Here is a 13555-nt window from a genome sequence, read left to right on the forward strand (position 1 = left end):
CTTCAGGCAATTTTGAAAAAAATGTTAAGCAACTTTGTGCAACTTTGAATAACTTTATGAAATTTTGAATAATTTTATGCAATTTACAATTATGTTAACTTAAGCAACTTTGGGAAACTTTATAAAATGTTGACAATTTTGGGCAATTTCCCCTGTGACATGGGGCCTTGTATACTTTGATGATAATTATTATATGGGGCCCAATTTATCTATTTTACATCCCTGTGATATTAAACACAAATGAGAAAGCTCCAATCAGGCCCGTAGCCAGGGGAGTGCGGGGTGCGACGCACCACCCCCCCCCCAATGATTTTTTTGGCAAACGTATACAAAAAGGCCCAAAATTAAATAATTTGCAAGCGTAGCGAGCCAAAAAATCCGTCAAAAAAAGGTCAAAGTTTGGGGAAGAAAGTCAACTTTTTTCACAAAATTGCCCCCCCCCCCCCCCCTTTATCAAAAGCAACCCCCCCCCCCCCCCCCACAAAAATTCCTGGTGAAATGATATGAAATCAAGGAAGTCAGGACATGTGTGTTATGTGTTGCGAGCAAAATGGGCAGTTGAAAAATACCAGCTGATTATAGGAGGGGACGTTATCGGAACAAAATGGAAGTTACGCTCTAACTCAAGTGACATTGCTTGAAAATATCTCACTCAAGCAAATTGCTTGTTTCCTGAGTCACAAATACGCGAACCATAATTCATTCGAATTCCATATCTAATAACTTCATAAAAAAAAGCACTTTATTCCCTCTTTAGAAGTTTGACTTGGCCTATAATTTAACTTTATGTTAACTTAACATAAAGTTCAATTATAGTTACTGTTAACATTTCAGTTTTCTAATTATTATAGGCCTCAAAACAGTGTGTTGGGTCTACCGTCTACCGAGAAATGTTTTTGATAGTCGAATGGACGACACTGCAAATGCAAAAATATTGTATTGTTCCCAATTTTTACTTCAAAGGTAGCGGCAGTAGGTCTACAAGTTTTTGTTTAAAAGTAACAAAATATCATCAAGCTAAATCTCTTTGCTTCGATGCTTCCCACACATATTGAAAATGGCATTTAGGCCTACGCAACAATCCCAGTTGTATTAGTCCCTGCCAAGAATCTTGTGCTACGGATGTATGGGAAATAGGGGAATACCGAAAGGACTTGTGGGATATATGAAAAGTTTCTAGATTTACCTCACCACCTTGCATTTCATCGATGAATCATCCAAAAGCCACCATGGAAACGTGCTCATATTACTATACATTCGTACGCTATACATATCTTTATAATAATAATAATAATAATAACAATAACGATTAATTATATTCATATTTGAGAGAACCATATGTTATTTTGTATATATTTATATGATGCTGCCGTGGCATATCTACAAACCTTTTTTATGGGAAACAAATGATTCAGGAACGATATAGGTGCTGGTCAGTCACCATACTGCTATTTATGGCCACTGTGTACGGTGTTTTCCTGCAAGGTAAGTCAACGATGTCCATGTTTCTGTTTTACCACAGTGGTTTTACCTTTTGAAGCCTTTATTGCGGGCTTAATGTTGTCTGATATAAATTTTTCTGTAGCCTATGTGTTTTAATTTGTACCAATTTGATAAATAAGGTATACAATTATGAACTAAAATGAAACGAAATAAAAAGAAAATAATCACATGCATATTATTATACTAAAATTCAGTTGAGGCCAAGTTATAATTAGGCATATTCTAATTTTAGCGCATATCATGCGGTCATTATAGCGCAAACTTCTTGGCCTATGACAGGCACTTGAGGCACTGAAGAAATAGACTGGGGTTAATTGTAAGGAAAACTCTGGATAACAATTGTGGCATTATCATCAATGTTTTTAGAGTAGCAATTTCTGCAAAGGTAGATACCCATTTAATACAAAAAATTTCTTAAACGTATATTCAAAATGTCGGGTTATATAAAGATCATGAATACGTTTTTAAAACGTTATTGTAAAATATTTAGGGCAAACATTTGTGCAAAATATTTTGTCAACACTTTTGTTTTGCATCACGTTTTCAAATTTGTTTTATGAATGCTATTAAAACGTTTTTATAAATCGTTGTGGGTTTGCTGGGTATATGGTGAATAAACTTGGTTTGGGTCAGGATCGATACTTTTTCTGAACCCTCTAGACCTAAATAACCACTTCTTTAAGGTATGCATGATCAATTCATCAAAAATTGTTATGATTGTCACATTTTCCTCTATCGTGAAATAATCTAGTTGATAATGACAATAATCATAGGCCTATAGTGTATATCTTACTCTCCCTCATTTTCTGCTTTTTGCAATGCCTATAAATTTCAATGAGGATTTTAATTAATTTTCAGCTTCAGTTGTCTAAAAGGTCTATTGCCTGTTGGTCTAATACCATTTCGTCTAATTCCTGTTTAGTCTATATTCAATTGGTCTATTACCAGAAAGGCTAATTGCCACTTAGTCTAATAATCATATAGTCTAATGGCCATTTAGTCTAATATTGTTTGGTCTAATAACCAGTATGTCTACTAACCATATAGTCTAATAACCATTTGGTCTAATATTTCTTAAATAACCATTTGGTCTAATAACCGTTTGGTCTAATAACCGTTTGGTCTAATACTCGCATGGTCTAATAACCAGTTAGTCTAATACCATTTCGTCTATTTATTAATAAACTAAATGCTTGTAAGACTAAATTGTTTGTAGACCAAATGGGTATTAGACCAAATGGCTATTAGACCTATTGGTTATAGACCAAATGGGTATTAGACTAAATGGTTGTTAGACTAAATGGTTTTAGACTTATTGATTATTAGACTAAATGGTTATCGGACCTAATGGTTATTAGACCAAATGGTTAAAGGACCAAATGATTAGTGGACGTAGTGGTTATAGACCTAATGGGTTTAGACGAAATGGATGTAGACGAACTGGATATTAGACAAAATGGTATTAGACCAAATGGCAAATCCCCGTCTAAAATTCAATACTAGATGGCATAGGATCTGTTGCTGCATACATGCACCAAACAACAACAACAATAAAACAAATTTTGCATAGCGAAAACAATTACTAAACGACATCTGGCATTAAAATGTGGTAATGGTAATCGATGGGCGACAAGGGGGGAACCACACGGTCAGATGGGGAAAATGAGACCGTTTTGACGTCTCATAGGAGGGGGAATAAGGGGAGGGGAATACGGGGGGTAATGTCCTTACGGGTGGCCAAATGTCCCACTCCTACTTGTTACGTATACGCCACTGCAAAGTATGTTTCTGAGTTTAAAATGCAGGGCAGATCTTGTTACTATAAATGTTAGACAAGTGACAAAATAGGCTTTCAATTAATTGTGGTGTCATATTGCTGCACAATTAATCCATAAAACAATATTATACTTCAATTTTGTAAACATGGCTCTGAATTCAAGTGCAGAGCAGATGTTGTTGCTCAAGTTAATTATTAATTAATTGAAATGTGTAAAACCATACGTATAAATTTACAAACGGGCAAGATCGCCTGTAGATTTGACACCGGATATCTTTGATTTGCTTCTTAATTTACTAATAAGTTTGGCTGACCAGCGTCAATTATAGGCTACTACCCGGAAATAAAAACAAAACAAGTTCAATACCAGACTGATTGGTATTAAAATACCAATCAGTCTGGTATTAAACTTGAATCACATTTAATACTGTCACATTTGTCTTATTTTTTTCATTCACCTAATATATTTTTGTTCTTCAGCAGATGCAGTAGCCATATACATTGGCTGTGCCATTGGCTGTTGTTAAGTGTAATTTTGGCGAATTAAAAAAAATCAAGTATGAGGTAAGTACAGTTACTTTATTTTAGAAATGAGTAAATTATAAACCTTTACGAACTACCTTCCGGGGGAGGTTCTCAATGGAAATGAGGGTACGGTGGTATGTGGCAGATTCGGGGTGCACTTTCAGTCATTTAGTTTAGACTCGGGTGCATTTTCCAGCATTTTTGTTTATTGATGGCCCTCAATTTTATGCAAATTTGGTTTAAGAAAGGGTGTTTTTTTATCTTCTCGAAAATGTGTCAAGTTTTCGATAATTTTCCCAAAATTGTTATAAATTCGGGTCTGTTATTCGTTGGTTTAAAGTCGGGCAGTTTTTCGGAGTCCCATCCACACATCCCTACCCACACCAACGTTGAAAACCCTCCAAATTGAGAAACCTTTTTTCGGACATGATATGGATGCATGCAGGCTTTAATTGTCCAGGGCCTGTCTTTTAGTTTTATTACTGTAGAGTGAAATAGGTTATAATATTATAAGGAGCTATGGTAGCTTATGGTGTTATTAAGGTGTAGTCCAGAGTGTAGTCCATATCTCATCAGTACTGGAAAAGATGATATGAAACCGAGTGAGGACGGACTGGGCGGGTTAGGTCGTCGGAAAAGAAAGGGACAATTCTTCAAAAGACTAACACTGAAGCTCTACTCTATCTTTTGCTACAGCATAATGACATTCAGCTCAGACTGCAGATGGGACATATAATTGGTACGAATAACTTCGTAACAGCGCGCCAAACCTGTGTTTTTATATAATCGCTTCAGTCTTTGATGTCCCAAAAATGGCACTGCAGTGGACAACACTCTTAATGTTTGGCTCAATCATGTTGGCCTTTTCAACTTGCCTTGTACTTTTGAGATACAGTACTCAAAGTAAATCATCGGATGACCCATCACATGAACCAAGCTTAGAGGCTAACAAAGACACTAATGGAAATACTGAACAGTTTATAATTAAGGACCATCAAAAAGACAACCCACCACGCCCCCATATTGTGTTTGTCCTGGCGGATGACTTAGGCTACAATGACATCGGATACCACGCTGTCCATGGTATGTCTGCAGTCAGAACACCACACTTGGATACACTGGCTTCAGAAGGTGTCAAACTGGAGAATTATTATGTGCAACCTATTTGTTCACCATCGAGGAGTGTCCTCATGACAGGGAGATATCTGGTGAGTTATTCTGATAACTTTTAGGTGCAACTGAATCAATTGCCTGGATCAATTGATGCCATTCTATGATAACATAATAGTTTACGATTCTTTACAATACGTACCAAAACTAATTTATACCATCTGATAAAATTGACGTTGATCCACAAGCCTCAGCACACTTTACAGGTTGTCGCTGACCACTACGGCCCCACATAATTCCACAAACCATTAAACAACAATTCAGGGACTTTGCTGCTTCAAGACATTAAACAAATAACCATCGCAACCAGGATCAGCTCCCCGAGTTTCGTATGGGTTACAACGAGACAAATTAGCAGTAAGTTCCTTGTCCAAGGGAATGTCAAGCTAACTCATTTTTCCACGAGAGCGTACTAGGCACCGCCAGGGTTCGAACCCGCAACCTCTCGCACCAGAGTCGAACGCCTTATCGATTGAGCTAACGTGACTGCTACAAATGTCAGGCATAATTTTTTCATTATCAGGAGAAATAGAATAACACCCGGGGATTAACATTAGTCTCTAGTAGTTCGTTTCTTGGCACCACCGCCACTCCCAGTAGGGTTAGGTTTTAGGGTTAGGATTATGATTAGGGTAAGGACTAATACTAGCCCATTCAGCGATTTGCTCATTCGGAAAATCATAAAAATTCAGTTTTTGCACCTTTGTTGAGTAGAAAAGATTATAACATAGCCTGCTCGTGGTTCAGCCAAAAGCGCAAAAGGATGGATCTACGATTAGCTTAGGTCGTTTGGGCGTAGACACACGCGTTTATTGTGACGGATAAAAATTCGTAGTTCTGGGGTTAAAGACAAAATAAGACATTTTACATGAAGCTGTAGTATCTCAGATATTATGACTCGAGATCAAAAGAAGCTTTCAATTTATTTCCAATATTTTGAATATCGTCATCGTCATCGTCCGTCATGGCATGTATATTTTAACCTAAAATATAATGCATTCGCCCCTGGTTTTGCTTGGCGATCATGGCGATTGGTGGCACCTGAGACGAAAATACATTTTCGTCTCAGTGTGGCACACTGTCAAACTAGAAAACTTTTCTAATACTTTTTAAAAATAATTTTGACGACTTATCCTGCGAAAGACTATTGACTTGTCTTTTATTTACAAGCTACTCTAATACGTTTCTAAATTTTCATGTTCTCGTGGAATCACTGAAAATCCCTTTAGGTAGTTATGGGGGAGCAACTGTAGAACAATGATGGAACCACAGTCCTAACCCTAACTCTAACTACATAAAGCATTTACCAAAGCATGGAAAAGAAAGGAAAGCAACTGTAGAATATTGATGGACCCACAATCCTTACCCTAACTCTAACTCTAACACTTAAAGCAATTACCAAAGATCTAAAAAGAAAGGGGAGCAACTGTAGAACAGTGATAGAACCGCAATCCTAACCCAAACTCTAAAGAGTGCTACAAAGATCGACTTACATGACTTATGGGCTTAGATAAATTCTCAAATACTTTCAGTCCAAGTGAATCCCAACTATAGACCCCCGTGTAAATGTTCTTATGCTAAATACCGAAGAATGATTTTTATCATATACCATTAAAACCACTTCATGTGCTTCCTTGCTGGGTGTGCGGTTCATCGGAGTCCAAGATCCGACTTAACGTTAGCAAACTTTTAGCGGTATTCATTAGTAACTAATTACTACAAGCTGATTTCAATCACACATCTGCTCACCATACTTCATGCATACCATGTATTGAACTTTTGACTTTGAAATTCATGCTCTCGTTCTTAGATCCGCTATGGTTTACAACATCGGCTATTTAAAGCACCTCAGCCAACCTGTTTGCCTCTAAGTGAAACCACCTTACCGGAGAAACTAAAAGAGTTGGGTTATATGACACATGCAATAGGAAAATGGCATCTTGGTTATTGTAGAACAGAGTGTCTACCAACGCGTCGCGGGTTCGACTCTTTTTTCGGTAAGTTGCGCTGATATCCTGATCAATAAAATGAGCACATTGATGTAAATGTATTAGATTATAGTAATGATCAATATAAAAAAATGTGAAAATTATCCGAAAAAGTGTCTCTGTACACGGTGTTGGGTGCTCTGGTTCAAAACTAAAAATTTTTAGATGGTACCGGCAGTCATCTTGGATTTCTGGGTGAAAATAACGCCGTAATGTCAAAATAATGTCAGAATCGAATTTCCTCGTGATCGACTTACCCGAAAAAGTGTCTTTGCACATGACTGTAGGTGCTCTGGTTCAAAACTTAATTTTTCAAAATGGCTCTGGCGACCATCTTGGAATAGCTCCTTGCCCTAACTCCCTGGCGTTTTCTTATTTCAACTCGGTATTTACAGCGCCTTGTATTTACAGGCCAACACTGTATCTTGTTATTAGCTGATAAATGTGATTTAGAACGCCCAAATTAGGTAACATGCATGTACAAAACGGTGGATTCTACTCAACAATACCGAAGCTGAAATTCTGAAATGACTCATGTGTATTAACTTTAAAGAATAATACGGCACTGCACCTGTGTTTCTCACTCCTTTCCAGGATATGCTGTAGGAGGAACGGATCACTACGTTCACAACAGAACATATATTTTTAAAAGCAACCCGCTAGGAGCTTCTTATTCCGTAAATGCATCTTACATCAACAGTACTACTGTTAACAATTTGAACATTGCCATTGATGATTTGGAAGATGTGGGACCTGCAAAATACGCAGGCAACAAGGACAATGGAATTAGAGAGTATTGGAGCGGGAAAGATTTGTGGGAAAATGAGACTGTAACATGGGAGCATAAAGGAGTTTATTCTACAACATTATTTACAGGGAAAGCCCAGGAAACCATTGAGAAGCATGACTCGAAAAAGGTAATCTTGGTATAATGATTCAATTGCCGTTCATATTCTATATTAAAATATCAATAAACAGTCGTTTGAGTACATCTCTGATTGAATAGGATTACGATTAATACATTGTTTGATTTATGTTTTGTTTTGCTTCTCCTCAACCCCCTTTCTAACTGTTTCTTCATTATCTTCATCTTCACTATCTTCCTTCTACTTCTTCTTCTTCTTCTTTTATGACTTTTGCATCTTCTTCCTCTTCCTCCTTTCTCTCGTTGCTCCTTCATCTCCTCTTCTTTTTTCTCATCCATGTCATTCACCCTGATCCTCCATCCCTTTCCAACTGTTTCTTCATCATCTTCATCTTCCTTCTCCTTCTTCTTCTTTATCGTTTCTTCTTCTCCTTCTTCTTCTTCTTCTTCTTCTTCTTCTTCTTCTTCTTCGACTTTCGTCTAATGCACATTCCTTCTTCTTCTTAATTGTGTCTTCTTCTTTCATGACCTTTGCATCTTCTTCCTCTTCTTCTTCCTTCTTTTCTCGTTGTTCCTTCATCTCCTTCTCCTCTTCCTTTTCCTTCTCCATGCCAATCACCCTGATCCTCCACCCCTTTCCAACTGTTTCTTCGTCATCTTCATCTTCGTCATCTTCCTTCTCCTTCTTCTTCTTCTTTATCATTTCTTTTTCTTCTCTTCCTCCTCCTCTTTCTTCTAACTTCTTCTTCTTCTTCTTCTTCTTCAACTTTCTTCATCTTCAACTTCCGTCTAATGCACATTCCTTCTTCTTAAGTTTGTCTTCTTCTTTCATGACTTTTGCATTTTCTTCCTCTTCTTCTTCCTTCTTTTCCTCGTTGATCCTTCATCTCCTTCCGCTCTTCCTTTTCCTCCTCCATGCCTCTTCCTTCTTTCTCTCATTGCTCATCCATCTCTTTCTATTCTTCCTTCTCCTCCTCCATGTCATTCACCATATCTTTGCTATCGAAGCCCTTGTTTCTCTACCTCGCATATAAGAATGTACACAGACCTCTCCAGGCTCCACAGCGATACAAGGACATGTTCAAGGACATCAAGAACATTGACAGGCGTTTAATGGCTGCAATGGCTTATATCATGGACGAAGGAGTTAAAAATGTCACAGATACTCTCAAGAAAACAAGAATGTGGAACGATACAGTCTTCATATTTTCTTCAGGTAACTGCAAGTTAAAGAAAAGGAAACACAGCTCCATAACCTGATAACTGCTTCCTTGTCGTTAACTTATTATTAATTTTGCTATATATAATATTCAAACTAAAAACATCTTAAGCCAAATAAAAAAATAAATATGTTTCACGTCCCCTCCCCCTTCCTTTTTTTGAGGTTTCTTCAATTTTATTTTTATTTTTTGAAATTACAGTTATAACTTTTCAAAAATGTGTCTATGAAGTAGAGATACTTTCTATAGCCTTGCTAATATACAAGAAACACTTTTATAAGGTTTTGTGGTAGTTAGAGGGGACCTATCTCTCAGAACAACAAATAAAAAGAGGCCTCCTCCTTTTTCCAGGCATTTATTGTATACGCTAAAACAGCTCTAATTATGGGTATTTACACTGATTTTGAGATAAAAAATAAAAAATAAAAAGTCTCCTCTTCCTCCTTTTTTTTCAAAAACCCGGACGTGAAACATGTTTTTTATTTTACTTGGCCTTAAAATATATCCACGTACATAAATGGCAGCCATAAAAAAAATCATCAAGAATTTGAACCTGGGACCTTCGGATCACCGGATAGATCTTCTACCAACTGATCTAATGATCCAGGTGGAGAAGAGCAGTGATGTTAACTTATTATCTATATGCCTTCAGTTCAATACAGTTTATTTCTCCGTTTAAAAATATCTTGTCTATAGGTGTTGAATCCGGCGCAATACGTATTTAATACCTCTGCCCGGTTCGAACATTATTGTCAGAATTGATTTCTTGAATAATATATTGAATTTATTATTTTCTGAGTAATATGTCCAAAGATAAATTAGTAAATACCCATTGATACGTTTGGAATTGAAGGCAAATGTGCACAAGAGTGTCCCGTCTTTGGAAGGCGGTGCTATGCTGTTGGTTCCGTGTACAAAGAGTCCGTTAAGGAGCCATCTTCCTAAGCAACGACACAAAATTGTATACTTAATTAACTGGTTCAACAAAAGGACAGATGTTGAAGTTATCATGTTTAAAACTTTGCTCAATCACAGATAATGGTGGTATGCTTAAGGTTGACGCTGCAGGAAACAACTGGCCACTGAAAGGGGGGAAATGGAGTCTATATGAAGGAGGAATACGAGCAGTAGGATTCGTCAACAGTCCGTTACTACCTAAACACGTTAAAGGCACAGTTAACAAAGAACTGATGCACATCAGCGATTGGTTCCCTACGTTAGTAGATGGCGTCGCAGGTGGAAATACCACAGAAATGAAGAAACCACTAGACGGAGTTAATCAATGGAAAATGATCAGGTACGTAAGAAGAGAATTTTTAGAACTTTGTTGGGAATCATCCGCGGGAATGATAATCGTTGTGCAGGCTCCATCAATATGCAGTTTCTAGTGATTATGGACAAGAGTGCCGCATCCAAAGGTAATGCAAGTTGTACATTAATGTTATCAGACACATGTATGAGGTTTTGAAGCTGCAAATTCTTGTACTACATTTGAACATTGTTGAAAGACGCAGGCTTTTTAATAAACGTCAAAACTGTTCCCAGTGGGCACAGGTTAGGATTTCGACGTTGATACAACGTTGAAATTTCAACCTGATTTCAACTAACCTCTAGGTTGAAATCGGGTTGAAATCAGGTTGAAGTCCATTTGCAAATACAACGTGATTTCAACCTGATTTCAACGTCGAAATTGATTACGACTTTGAATTTCAACGTGATTTCAACGTGATTTCAACGTCAGGTGATGTATTACAATCTTTTTGATACAGCCCGTGTATCTTTAGTACTAGTGGACACCATGTACAATTGACTAACAAATGACTTGTTAAAATGTACTGTAACTGCCTAAAACATTTAACGCTAGCTTAAGGGCTCGGAAAGCGACGTTTTCACGTATTTTTGTGGGACCTGAGAGCAAATCAGACATATCGAATTGCATTTCGAATACGAGGAATGTCCTTCTGATATCAAATAATGTTAATAATTTTAAAATTTGTATCATATCGCGCATTTCAAAAATAAAAACTTGGCCTATTACTATGCAAACGTTGCTATCCGATTCCTTATTATTTGATCAGATTTAACTGACGTTCAAGACATGGTTTTAAAATGACACCAAGCAACTTTCTAGCCTTAGCGAAAAAGAAACAATACGTATTATATATTACAGATTTCTCCGATTCGGGTGACAAATTCAGGAAAATCATAAAAGCATGGTTTCAACCAAATGCTCACATATTCAATTATTCAGTGAAATCAGTCGCACTAGTATATAGACCCTACATATTTTTTTTAAATTCATAGTAAAGTTATGTTGTTGATATTTTTGCACGACGTATAATAAACATTGAAACCCAGCGCATCTTATCTTACTTGATCAATTTGATATACAAATTTCAGTGAAGGTAACATTTCCAGCAGAAGTGAAATTCTATTAAACATTGATGAACTAGAAGACTTTCCTCAAATGGCGACTTCAGAGTATGACTATTGGCAAGCTAATATGGATAGAAAGGAAACGTTAAATCCATTGATACGAGCTGGTATCAGGAGTGGCGATTGGAAATTACTGACCGGAGCCAATATAAGAAGTGGTGAGTAGATGACAATCATATACGATGCTACGATTTTCTGAACTTATTAGGAGTGGTGGGTGGGCCAATATAAGAAGTGGGTAGTAGATCACAATCATATACAGTGCTACGATATTCTGAACTTATTAGGAGTGGTGGGTGGGCCAATATAAGAAGTGGGGAGTAGATCACAATCATATACAGTGCTATGATATTCTGAACTTATTAGGAGTGGTGGGTGGGCCAATATAAGAAGTGGGTAGTAGATCACAATCATATACAGTGCTACGATATTCTGAACTTATTAGGAGTGGTGGGTGGGCCAATATAAGAAGTGGGGAGTAGATCACAATCATATACAGTGCTACGATATTCTGAACTTATATTAATTAAATTTTGAAGAGCCTGCCAAATGGGATTTACTTTTTGTAAAATAGTCTCAGGATATTTATTACATAAGGAACACTATATAAAAACAGGGAAAATCTGTTCCAACTGACCAGCGGGGAACCAAAGGATGGATCCAAAAGGATACAACAGTGTCACACTAGCAATGGATAAAACAGGAAAATATGACACAACATCCAATGGGGGAGTCACACAAAACATATAAATAAAGCTAAAAAAAATAAGGAACACTGTCAACTTAATGCCGGCTTCATGTTATCCAAGACCGAATAAAAAGACTAGTTTGCGTATGACGTCCTGTCAACCAGTCCAAAATTGCCGTACTGCGCAAGTCAGCAACCAATCACGCCGCGCCTTTGTCCTATTCTTTTTAATAGTCTTTTTAATTCGGTCTTAATATATTGACATGCCGCTTGCCGCTTTGCCGCTCAGTGGTGGTGTTTGTGTAACTGCGCAGTCGCCGCCGCACCAGTAACACTAGCAGTGACCAAGGCGGAACAAGCAGCGTCTTGCTGATAAATCGATCACCTTGTCACCTTGCCCAAAGTATCGGATCGCAAGGAGTTGTATTCAAGTCAACTCGGGAGCGGTGCCGCATCTGACGTATGACACTGCACCGATTTTGGTCAATGAGAACAGAACGGCAACATTGAGTTCGGAGTGATGCCGCTGCCGCTGCCGCCGACTTCCTCTTGCATTTATTTGCAAGCGCAATCACAAAGCAGAACAAAGAGTCAAAACCAAGTTGTAGCTTATTGATATTGCCCTTATAATTGAACATAAACCAAATTTCTTTCGTAACATAATATATAATTATTTTGTTTGTTGTTATTCTTTCCTTCAGCAATATGGCTTCCACCACCTGAGTCTGGTATGGGTAAACAAGCACTGAGGGATACATCGCCTGAATGCTTTCAACGACAATCTGTCGTTAGACTATTCAATATTAAATCTGACCCGACTGAAACTTGCAATTTAGCCAGAAATTCGAAATATTTACCTATAGTAACAGAACTTTCAAAAAAATTACGGAAATATGCCAACCAGGCCGTTCCGGCATACTATCCACCAGAGGACCCGATGGCGAATCCCGCATTAAGAGGAGGAGCTTGGACACCGTGGTTGGACAATGATCTGGAGACGTTCTCTAAAATATACCCATTAAATTTTCAGCCTTATATGTAAATTTTGTGAGATCTTGCTTCCTTCCAGAAATCTGAAATTCTACGTTGTTTTTTTTGTACTAGATTGTTCTTTTGTGAAATGAATTATTATTAAAGACCGTGTTCAACAAGGAATTCACAAACGTTTCCTGTACAATTCGTCTTTTTCCTCTTAATATTTCCCATAACCCATCGGTGCTGATTCTGCTGAATTTAACTCATCATCAAGAGGGAGTATGAAATTAGTCATGTTGGATATAGGCGGCAATTCGATTTTCAGTTTGATACATGCTAAAGTGAAAGTCTGCTTTCAATTGAGTGGCTCAATGTGTACTACTTATGAGCCTTTGTGAGTTTATAACT

General features: G+C 37.4%; 1 protein-coding gene across 2 annotated transcripts; it reads left to right on the plus strand.

Moving 5' to 3' along the window:
• Positions 1–1404: 1404 nt before the first annotated feature.
• On the plus strand, positions 1405–13286 carry LOC140158259 (arylsulfatase B-like). Of its 2 annotated transcripts, none has more exons than XM_072181370.1 (9): positions 1405–1485; positions 3764–3844; positions 4502–5013; positions 6786–6972; positions 7558–7880; positions 8837–9044; positions 10084–10345; positions 11449–11642; positions 12874–13286. In XM_072181370.1, the coding sequence occupies exons 3-9, from the start codon at positions 4618–4620 to the stop codon at positions 13212–13214; spliced, it is 1911 nt and encodes a 636-aa protein (XP_072037471.1). In that variant the 5' UTR covers positions 1405–1485; positions 3764–3844; positions 4502–4617; the 3' UTR covers positions 13215–13286. The 2 variants fall into 2 exon arrangements, with proteins under 2 accessions (XP_072037471.1, XP_072037472.1); XM_072181371.1 differs by having other exon boundaries at positions 1406–1485; positions 3761–3844.
• The last annotated feature ends 269 nt before the right edge of the window (positions 13287–13555 follow it).

Source organism: Amphiura filiformis, chromosome 8 (genome assembly GCF_039555335.1).
Source record: "Amphiura filiformis chromosome 8, Afil_fr2py, whole genome shotgun sequence".
NCBI lineage: Eukaryota > Metazoa > Echinodermata > Ophiuroidea > Amphilepidida > Amphiuridae > Amphiura > Amphiura filiformis.

Excerpts from the sequence above, each read along its gene's own strand:
- LOC140158259 (XM_072181370.1), top strand. The coding sequence starts at position 4,618 with ATGGCACTGCAGTGGACAACACTCTTAATGTTTGGCTCAATCATGTTG. Across the intron at positions 10,346-11,448 it reads AATCAATGGAAAATGATCAG|TGAAGGTAACATTTCCAGCA; the intron begins GTACGTAAGAAG and ends TACAAATTTCAG. Across the intron at positions 11,643-12,873 it reads CGGAGCCAATATAAGAAGTG|CAATATGGCTTCCACCACCT; the intron begins GTGAGTAGATGA and ends TCTTTCCTTCAG.